The 11,047-nt window shown below is 42.5% G+C and overlaps 1 protein-coding gene across 2 annotated transcripts; it reads right to left on the reverse strand.

Moving 5' to 3' along the window:
* Positions 1-287: 287 nt before the first annotated feature.
* LOC106674965 (uncharacterized) lies at positions 288-9,299 on the reverse strand. Of its 2 annotated transcripts, XM_076885631.1 has the most exons (8): positions 8,946-9,299; positions 8,147-8,206; positions 7,274-7,406; positions 3,000-3,217; positions 2,261-2,898; positions 1,822-2,131; positions 1,530-1,698; positions 288-964 (listed from the first exon to the last, which is right to left on the reverse strand). In XM_076885631.1, the coding sequence occupies exons 4-7, from the start codon at positions 3,208-3,210 to the stop codon at positions 1,568-1,570; spliced, it is 1,290 nt and encodes a 429-aa protein (XP_076741746.1). In that variant the 5' UTR covers positions 3,211-3,217; positions 7,274-7,406; positions 8,147-8,206; positions 8,946-9,299; the 3' UTR covers positions 288-964; positions 1,530-1,567. The 2 variants fall into 2 exon arrangements, with proteins under 2 accessions (XP_076741746.1, XP_076741745.1); XM_076885630.1 differs by having other exon boundaries at positions 1,822-2,898.
* Positions 9,300-11,047: the final 1,748 nt, after the last annotated feature.

The raw sequence follows: 11,047 nt of genomic DNA on the forward strand, positions 1-11,047 counted from the left end.
TACAGGAAATAGTGTATTTATATATCACAAGTAATAAATGCTTTTTGTGGATCCATAAACTGCAAAATTAACAGGGAAATATCGTACAAAGAACTAATTTAAAATGGTAGAACTACAGTGAAACTGTGCATATTAAATGGAGCTGCTCTGTAAATTATACATAAAATCTATGCTGAATATTATGTTTTAATGTAAAATTTTAACCATAACCCAGCAAATTTCTTACTGCTATGCCTACACCCAAACATGCAAAAATACATCTTGAGAAAACACAAGAGAGGAAAATATCACTTTTGGGAAATTTATTTTGCAGCCACATTAGCAAAATGACAGCAAATGGATCCATTTTTCCAACTAACACAATATGCAAGGCACACAGCAACTACACAATTCAATCAAAATATAGGCTATAAAAGCTGTGGAACATTCCTGCAAAGCAAGAACCATGTTCATGAAACAAGCATTTGTTAGACCCTCCACCAGAAAAAGTTAACTAACCTGTTAAGACTTTAAAACAAAAAACACATATTGTGTCAAAAATGATCATAATCACCGTGCAACGCAACACGCACCCTGCTGTCACCACAACCATGGCCCTGGTCAGAAAACATCAGCAAAACCACGTGGTGAAACAAACCTACACATGTGGTCTAGAAACACTGCAGTAGCAGCATGTTGTTTTTTTCTTTTCTTATGTAAATAAAGAACATTCCTACAAAGAAAGAACATCTTCATGAATTGGCTTCATGCATTCGACCAGTAAAAGGTTCCAGTACACATTGTGGAACAAAATTAACAAAGTAAAACTAACAGTCCACAGAGAGTCAAGATTTAGGCTTAGCGCCACTCGTGGTCGGCGAGATCCTGAATCAGGGTGAGGACTCGAGGGTTCACACTGAGACGACGCTTTGAGTTTTTGTTCTCTACTTTGGTTCCTTTTTCTGGGTTTATGGAGAAGAAACACCTGTAGAATAACAATCATATAAAAGTTTATTAAGCATTTTTATAATTGATCAGTTAAAATACACGTACAAAGTAAGTAAAAATTAAGTATATACATATATATATATATATATATATATATATACACACACAGTCATGGCCATGACCACGTTCAAGACAAAGTATAACCAAAATGCTGTGGGGAAGTGAACAATGCATGGTCAAAAGTATTGGCACCCTTCACGAGTGTCTTCTGCAGTGATATGTCACACTTTAGCATTGTTAAAATCCAAAGCAAAGGTTATAGGTAGTCAGACGTCAGTTGACGCTTGGTCTAGCCCTGAGTCTCGGCCAGGCTTGGACCCGGATTCAGACTGTTAATGTATTTAAAACAAACAAACAAAAAAAAAAACAACAACAACAACAACAACAACAACAACAACAACAAAAAACAGAAAAAAAACAACTGAAACCGGCTCCAAAGCCGACCGAGACTCAGAGCCAGACCTGGACTCGAACCACATCAAAGCCAGACTCCAGATCCCAGAGTCTCAGTTATGAGAAATAACAAAGCCATATTTGTTCACCTCTGAAGAAACTCTAAAGTGGAAGCCAGCTCAGATGGCTAATGGATGTTGAAATTGTAGTAGCTCCCGAACATGAGGCACAGTGCAGAAATGAAGGAGGATATGTTTGTGCTGACGAGGTTCCGATCAACACTCAGCATGTATCTTCTTGAGGAATAGCAGGACTGTCCTGTGAACAAATTATTTAACAGGTTATATCAATAAACACGGCAGTCACATGACATTCTATAAAAAGTGCACTTAAAAAAAAAAAAAAAAAAAAAAAAAAGAGAGAGCTATGAAACAGACTTACCACACACGATAATAGTGGGTGTCAGAGGCACTTGCTCCAGTTGTACCTCATCTGCCAGACATGTATCTTCAACACAGAGAAGCATGGACTCCTCCTTCTCTTCAAAGTAGCTGAGCAGAAGCAGGACCATCTCTTTCACATCATCTGAGCAGCCACTCTGCGGTCCCCGCATCCTCTGAAGCCTTGCATAAGTCTGAAGGAACACCTTGCTTTTGCTGACAGCAACTGTGGTCAAGTAGTCCAGTAGCCTTTTCCCCTTCAAATCCAAATTACGTGTGAATGTCTCTTTGAGGTCAATCCCAGTAAGTTCCTTGAAGTGGACAGACATGCCAAGTTCATCAAACCAAAACGGCCACTCCTCCCTAAGGCATTTGATACTTTTCCCCTGATTGACATGCAGACGTTGTGTGTAGTAAGTGGACTTCATTAGACTTTTTACCTCTTCTGGATTGGTGTCAGCTTGCTGGAACATCACCTTGAGTTTTTCCATCTTTTGCTGTTGGCTCTCTGGAGTTTCTTCAAGAGGCAGAAATTCTACATTCCATTTAATGCACCCGTATGTATCCTGCATGGCTGCTCTTTCTTCTAAAGGGATCTCGTCTGTGTGGTCTGAGTCAGTCTGATGTTTTCTTTTTCTTATTTTGGGTGTTGAAGTGCGCCTTACATTTTCAATTCTGTTCTGCAACTGTTTGACAAGTGAAAGGTAGCCTGCGCCAACAATCTCACCCTCTATTAAATCTTGCAGAGAATTGGGATATTTTGCCACCATTTTTCTTGCAACGTCAATTGAATGTTTTCTACCTACATGAGGGCATTTTTCCATCATCTCAGTCACAACAATCCGGACCATTTGCCTCCTCAGTTTTGGGCGAGGCCTTTTCCCCCTCTCAAGAAAATGCATCACTTCTGCAGGAAGTTTACTCCATGGAATTTCAAAGTTGTCATCCCATTGTGTGTCACATCCTGGGCTGCTGGAAGAGGTCGACGATAGACTTTGGGGTGAAAGTGAGAGCAATGACAGCGACTGGGTTGATGAGGCTTCCACAGATGATAGCGAGCTGTTCTCTGGAGTTTGGTCTTTAAATTACAAAACAAATACAATTATGATTCACACTGTATGTCTGTTCATGACCATCTCTGCTTTTGAGTTTGAATAGTTGTTTGTTGTTTTTACTTACATTTCTGTTTCCAAGCAGAAAGAAGCTTTCTTGCTTGTACAGGTCTTAATGCTGTCATCAAATCTGCCTCCGTTACGAAGCGTAGATCATCACTTGTCTCAACTCCAATGGACTGCAAGTGCTCCTCCAGGATGTTTTTGTTCACAGCTTGAAGTTCTGGTAGGACTTCCGTGATGGCGACATCTAGGAAGGTTCGCTCTGAGTCACTCATACTTGCACTGAAGAAGAAATGCCACATCCAAACAAAATAGAAAATCACATACAGTTCATACACTTGATGGAGCAGGGTGTGGATTACGTGACACTTATATTAATGTTAAACTATTTACAGTGAGAAGTGAGCTATTAGTTGGACATTATTTTGCCACAATACTATGCTTTAGTGGAATGACTCTGTATTCTTGAAGAATGTATGATACCAAAGGATAGAAATCAGGCAGGTCATTAATGTTGATACACTGTAACCCAAGACTGTCCTTTGTCACAGAATACAGATGGTATTCTGAGAGGAAGATGCCTTTGTGTCCTCTGTTGTTGACTTGGCTGTCTCTGACCACTACTGTGTGTTTTTTAACATCACCGGTTTTATTCAGCGGGAGACCTCGGTGCGAACTGTGAGGAGGCGCTATCTAACCTCTGAAGTGGCTGCAAATTTTACCAGGGTTTTAGACGAATGCCCCCCTGTGATTTTACCTGCATCCTGCGATTTGATTTTTAGTTATTTCAACAGCAAACTGAAGAAAAGCCTTGACTCCGTTGCTCCACTCACCACCAAAAAGATTAACGTAAAACATGCATCACCCTGGAGAAACGAAGAAGTCAAAAAACTCAAAAGAAATTGCAGGGCAGCAGAAAGGAGATGGAGGAAAAATAAAAATACTATCAACCATCAAATATTTTGCGAGCAACTTAAAGTGTACAATAATACATTAAGGAAGTCAAGAAATTCATACTTCGCCAAAATAATCAGTATTAACAAAAATAATCCCAAGGTCCTCTTTTCCACCATAGATCATTTATTTAACCCTGATTTTAACAGCTCCCAAAGAACCCCCACAGACTCGCTCTGTGAGCAGTTTGCAGACCACTTCAGGGGAAAGATCAGCGCCATCAGATCTGATATTTTATCTAATCGCGATATGATTGTAAACACATCTGAGGGCTCGATTGTACCTGAGGAGACACTGGACAGCTTTGTCCTGGTTAATGCTGAGAACTTTCAGAAGGTTTTCTCCACAGTGAGACCCACCACATGTCTTTTAGATCCAATTCCTTCTTCACTCTTTAAAACACTTTATGGATTTTTTGAGGCTGAGCTTTTATGCATGATGAATTGCTCTCTTCAGTTGGGTGTCTTCCCTGCTGCCTTTAAAACGGCGGTGGTGAGGCCCCTTCTGAAGAAGAGCAATTTGGATTGTAATGATTTTAATAACTACAGACCTGTATCCAACTTACCATTTTTAAGTAAAGTCTTAGAAAAACTTGTTTTTACTCAGATTACTGATTTTCTCAATGATAGACAGATCCTGGAGATATTCCAGTCTGGATTTAGGGTGAACCACAGCACAGAGACGGCTCTCCTAAAGGTTTCAAATGATCTTAGATGTAACTGGGACTCCCAAAAGCTCTCAGTCCTGGTGCTACTGGATCTAAGCGCAGCCTTTGATACAGTAGACCACGCTATTCTTTTAAACAGACTGAAACACATGGTGGGCCTCTCTGGTGCTGTACACAGCTGGTTCACTTCCTATCTCTCTGACAGAACTTTTATGGTGAGTATGGATACATGCTCCTCTAAGATCCATAAAATGACATGTGGTGTGCCTCAAGGGTCGGTTCTAGGCCCTGTACTTTTTAATTTGTATATGCTCCCTCTCGGCGGTGTCATCAGGAGGCATGGAGTGAACTTCCACAGTTACGCTGATGACACGCAGCTGTACATCTCCGTGTCTCCTGATGACACCAGACAAATGGATGCCCTTTTTAACTGTATCTTGGATATAAGATCTTGGATGGCAGAAAACTTTTTACAACTTAACCAGGACAAAACTGAAGTTTTAATTGTCGGTCCTGAGGCTCAGAGAGAGAAACTCTTGCCTAAATTAGAGGCATTTTCACTATGTCCTTCGCTACAAGTGAAAAACCTGGGTGTTATTTTTGACTCTGAGCTTGGTTTTATCCCACATATTAAACATGTAACTAAAATTGGATTTTATCATCTAAAAAATATAGCCAGAGTCCGCCCTATTCTCTCTCGGGCCAACACGGAGATGCTGATGCATGCTTTTATTACCAGTCGCATTGATTACTGTAATGCCCTGCTCTCTGGTCTTCCTAAGAAGAATATTTCAACTTTACAACTTTTGCAAAACTCGGCAGCTCGTGTGCTGACGAAGACCAGAGGGCGGGCCCACATTACACCGGTTTTAGAATCGCTGCACTGGCTCCCCGTGTGTTTCAGGATCGATTTTAAAGTTCTTTTATTGGTTTTTAAATGTCTTAATGGTCTTGGGCCTTCTTATCTCTCAGATCTGCTTTTACCATACGAACCCTCGCGGACCCTGAGGTCCTCTGGTACTGGCCTTTTGATTGTCCCTAAAGTCAGGACACATACTCACGGAGAGGCAGCGTTTCAGTGGTATGGTCCTCGTCTGTGGAACAGCCTGCCGGAGGAGCTCAGGGCCGCAGAGAACGTACATGTTTTTAAGAACAGGCTCAAGACCCACCTTTTTAATTTAGCTTTTACTTAGCGTTTATTTATTTTATGCTTATTTATTCTATCCTGTTATTCTATTATTAATTTAGGATTTACCTAATATTTGTTTGATTTTATTCTTATTCGTTTTTTAATCTTCTTATTCTATTTATATTTATATTGTATCCTGTTCTTATTTATTTTATCATTTTACCCTATATATATTGTATTGCGTCATATCTCCAGTGTTTCCTCGGAGGGCGCTCTCTGCACCGGGGCTGTTATTGACCGTGGCTGCTGGGTCTCTGGGGTCCTCTCAGCCTGGCTGGGGGGCTCCTTTGCCTCCCTCCTGCTGTGTGCCCAGCCTGGAGGCTGCGGTCTGTGACCGGCTCCCGGTGCAGACGGCTCCCTGTTATAGTGTTTCCTCACTTGGCTCATGCGAGCCCAGCCCAATTTTTACTCTTTAAGTGTGCGCGTGTGTGTATGTGTGTGTGGGTGGGGGGATATATGTGTATTGAGAGTGTGGGGAGTGAGTTGGAGGGTGGGGTGGGCTGCTTTTAACTATGCAAAGCACTTTGTGCTACATTTTCTCTGTATGAAAAGTGCTTTATAAATAAAGATTGATTGATTGATTGATTGATTGTGGATATCCATTAGAACATACACAGATGTGTCATTTTGAATCAAGATGAGTAGAAGTTCACCAAACTCCATACACTCGTCATTTCTGTACACAAGAAACTGTCCCTTTTTTAATGCAGTGCCCTTGTACTGAATGTCTGTGGTAAGTGTGGTATTGCTTTCTGAAAAAGCTAACTCCCTGACCGCATGCTGAATAGTGTCACTGTAGAGGTTGGGATAAAACGCACAGCTCTCCTTGACTTGCAGCAGTTCACGGCATTCTTGCCCTGCTAAAAGATAAGCCTGATACATCTGATGACGTGTTGACAAAGTTTGACAAATATTTTTGAAGCTTTTCAAGTGTCTGGCACATCTTTTGAAGTAACTGTGTTTACATTCAAACCTAAGCGTCCATAACCTCATCAATGGACCAAATTTCAACAACAGTGCTGAATAATGGCGCAAATAGTGGTGCTTGGGTTTTAGTTTAATTCCAGGAAACAACATCTCTCTCATCTCCAAATATTCTTGGATCAAAATGTCAGCGAATGCTATCTGGGACAAGAAAATGCTCTGAGCACAAATAAGATCCACAATTTCTTTCAACTGGAGAGCTAACTGCCATACTTCATCCTCATGGTTTTGTACTTTGTCACCAATCAAAACTGGCAGCAATCTCAAAAGGTTCCAGTTTTGAACGGCTTGCCCTGATAATTTGGATCCGTCAGGTTTGACAGTACATGGCTTTGTAAGTGCTTCGGATCCTTTATATTTAAACTGTTTAATGCGTCTGTTTAAAAGGGAGTATGTGAACCATTTTTTATTTTTTTATAATGTTCTTCAGGTACAGTGCTAGATCATATGACACAACTCCTTCAAAGAGGTCATGACCTAGACAAGGTGGGAGACCAGGCTGGGATACGTGAAAAGACTGAAGGGTATTGAAGATGGAGTTTACCTTTATTCCTCTGACGTCTTGGATAGTTTCAGACTGGAGATCAGCAACAGCCGCGTCATATGTCTCTGGAGTGCGTGGAGGACCACAGGCATTCGGATCAGCATAAAACTCACTTCGTGTTACTTCACAGTACCTGCAAAAATATTGAGAGCAGCTGAAGTTTTCTGTAAACCCTCCTATGCAATGAGAACCCAAGTTGTCCCCAGCAATACAGTAAAGACCCCCTTTTACAGTTTCTCCATCTACATCTATTCCATCTGTCTCCAAAGATTTCAGATCTGCCAACAACTCTGAGAAAACTTTGGCTATTCCAAAACGCTTGAAGTCATTCTCAACACACAACAAGACTAAAAACATGTTATCTGTATTTGAACGCAAATGAATGGGTAAATTTGCTAATGACAGATAGACTGCAAGAAGTTTGTGCGTCTTTTTAGCAGAACCCAGGGGATTCACTACCTCAAATGAATCTTGGTACAAAATCAGTTTGAGGCTTTCAGGGTTTTCATTAAAGAACTGGTGACATTTGAAAATTTTGCCATCATATAAATCCTTAAAAATTTCTACATCAGGACCCCCAAACTGTTGTGACTGTGTATTCCTCCATAACTGTGACTCTAAAAAGCTCTTCAGGGTTTCTCCAACTGGTATGTAGTAAGCACATTTTTCTGTCATGTTTTCATCCATTCCCAATGGCACTTTCTTGGGTTCTGTGTATTTAAACATTTTTTTGAATGTTTGATTTCTGGTGTGTGTTGTTCCTAGTTGTCCCTGATGGCAAGCAGAGAACAAATCTGACTCTTTAATGCAGTCACAGATTTTAGTGACTGCTTCATCTGATAGGTTCATTTCATTTTTTAGTAAACAACTTACCTTATTAATTGTGTAGGCTTGACCCAATTCGTGCACATTCTGCATTTCCTCAGCAATACTCTGTATAGTAGAGGCAGGAATTAGCAGCTGTCCTTGCAGTTTAAGGTAAAAGAGACACATGTTTCTGAGATAAGAATGACTATCCTTCTCTGGCATATCACTGGCTGAACTAGCAGATGCCACGGTTTCATGTGTGTTTTCTGAATATTCTGTACTGTCATTTGGGGGCTGAGGACGAGATTCCTTGTACATGTCATCAATACCATCTGGAGAACAAGCTTTATGCTTCCTACACATGTGAGAAGTAAATGATGACTTTTTTGTAAACATATGCTTACAACCACTTACTGGACATGACACAGACCTGCCCTCTGCAATATGATCGTTTAAGTGAGACACTAGCTCTTTCACTGTTTGAAAATGGCGGGCACATAATGAAACCGCACATTTTAAATCTGCAACAAGAGCTTTAGGAGTAGCTTGAAGTGCAGGTGTATTGTGCACACGATAAAAATGCCCCTTGAAAGCAGAGTACGTGGTGAATGTTTGGCTGCAATTGGCGCCAACACATTTAAAAATACAACAAGGCTCATTCTTATGCACTCTGCAATGTAGTACATAGCCTCTTAATGTGACCAATACCTTTTTACAAAAGACGCAGATGATCATTTTTAGTATTTCAAAAGTTTGCCTGTGCTTTTCAGCTGAACTAGCATGCTAGCGCTAGGTTATGAGCATTGGTCTAAATATCAACTGGTGCTTTTATCTCGAAAAAACGTCGCCAAGATATTGAACTTACCGTGCAGACTTTCTGACGAACAAACACAGATCCTCAAAAAACACTTGAAATCGTATGTTTGTAATTTGTCCTAACAACGTAGTTGCTGAAAGTTCGACGTTTTCTTCTCTAGTGCTGGCTCGTTAGCTAAGTTCGTGAACTAGGCGCTCTTCTCCTCCCGCCCTCACGTCATTATCCAATCAGAGACGAGCTTCAGATGCACATTCAAAATTAGGCGCGCTCAGTGCAACGTGAGTGGCCTGAAGTAGCTTACAGCTCTGTGGAGATGAGGCACCATAGAGATCCTATGGGAGGCACTGTAAGTTTGTTTAGCCTGTAATAATGAGACATTGCTGACCTAACCCAAAAAAGTATTCTAGTCTAAGTATCAGATTGCAATTAAAAGAAACATAAAGAATACAAGCATTATGACAGAAGCATCAGAATCAGAATGGGTTTATTGCCAGATGTTGAGGTTTACAACATTAGGAAATTGCTGCGGTGCTTCAGTGCAGACAATAAGAATTAAAGTGCTATGTAGAGAGAAAGATATGTGCATGAGATATACATGAGATATATACATGAGAATAAGAATTATGAGTGCTACATAGAAAGATATATACATGAGTGCAGGTGGTGATCAGTGCCAAACATATATACATGAGAGTAAGAATTATGAGTGCTACGTAGAAAGATATATACATGAGTGCAGGTGGTGATCAGTGCCAGACATGAAATGATGCAGTGACACAGCGTAGGGTCATGTGTTAGTGGCGGGGACAGTCATGTGGTTATTGTTCATGTGTCCAACAGCAGAGGGGAAGAAACTGTTCTTGTGGCGAGAGGTTCTGGTGCGAATGGACCGGAGCCTCCTGCCTGAGGGGAGCAGGTCAAACAGACTGTGTCCAGGGTGAGAAGGGTCAGCTGAGATCCGGGCTGCACGCCGCAGAGTCCTGGAGGTGTACAGGTCCTGCAGAGATGGGAGTCTGCAGCCAATCACCTTCTCAGCAGAGCGCACAACACGCTGCAGTCTCTGTTTGTCCCTGATAGTGGCTCCAGCGTACCACACGGTGATGGAGGAGGTGAGGATGGACTCGATGATTGCAGTGTAGAATTGCATCATCGTCCGTGTTGGCAGGTTGAATTTCTTCAGCTGCCTCAGGAAGTACATCCTCTGCTGGGCTTTCTTGATGACGGAGGTGATGGTGGGCTCCCACTTCAGGTCTTGGGTGATGGTGGTACCCAGGAAGCGGAATGAGTCCACAGAGGTGATGGGGGTGTCAGTCAGGATGATGGGGGGGAGTGGGGCTGTGTGCTTCCTGAAGTCCACAATAATCTCCACTGTCTTCTGGGCATTCAGCACCAGGTTGTTGTGGCTGCACCAAGACACCAGACGTTCAACCTCCCTCCTGTAGGCAGACTCATCCCCGTCAGAGATGAGCCCAATGACGGTGGTGTCATCTGCGAACTTGATTAGCTTGACAGACTGGTGGGTGGAGGTGCAGCAGTTGGTGTACAGGGAGAAGAGCAGAGGAGAAAGAACACAGCCCTGAGGGGAGCCGGTGCTGATGGTCCGGGAGTCCGAGACATTCTTTCCCAGCCTCACGTGCTGCTTCCTGTCCGTCAGGAAGTCAGTGATCCACCGGCAGATGGGATCAGGCACATTCATCTGGGAAAGCTTGCCTCGGAGATGGTCTGGAAGGATGGTGTTGAAGGCAGAGCTGAAGTCCACAAACAGGATCCTGGCGTAGATTCCTGGGGAGTCCAGATGCTGCAGGATGAAGTGTAGGGCCATGTTGATGGCGTCGTCTACAGACCTGTTGGCTCTATATGCAAACTGCAGGGGGTCCAGGAGGGGGGCCGTGAGGGTCTTGAGATGGGAGAGAACTAGGCGCTCAAATGACTTCATGACCACAGATGTCAGAGCCACGGGTCTGTAGTCATTTAGTCCAGTGATCCTAGGTTTCTTGGGGACAGGGATTATGGTAGAGGACTTGAAGCAGGCAGGCACATGACATGCCTGCAGTGAGGAGTTGAAGATGCCAGAAAACACTGGGGCCAGCTCGTTTGCACAGTGTCTGAGGGTGGCAGGAGACACACCGTCTGGGCCGGGAGCTTTCCGA

This window comes from Maylandia zebra, linkage group LG7 (genome assembly GCF_041146795.1).
Source record: "Maylandia zebra isolate NMK-2024a linkage group LG7, Mzebra_GT3a, whole genome shotgun sequence".
Lineage (NCBI taxonomy): Eukaryota > Metazoa > Chordata > Actinopteri > Cichliformes > Cichlidae > Maylandia > Maylandia zebra.

Excerpts from the sequence above, each read along its gene's own strand:
- LOC106674965 (XM_076885630.1), bottom strand. The coding sequence starts at position 3,210 with ATGAGTGACTCAGAGCGAACCTTCCTAGATGTCGCCATCACGGAAGTC. Across the intron at positions 2,899-2,999 it reads TTCTGCTTGGAAACAGAAAT|ACCAAACTCCAGAGAACAGC; the intron begins GTAAGTAAAAAC and ends TGTAATTTAAAG. Across the intron at positions 1,699-1,821 it reads ACCCACTATTATCGTGTGTG|GACAGTCCTGCTATTCCTCA; the intron begins GTAAGTCTGTTT and ends ATTTGTTCACAG.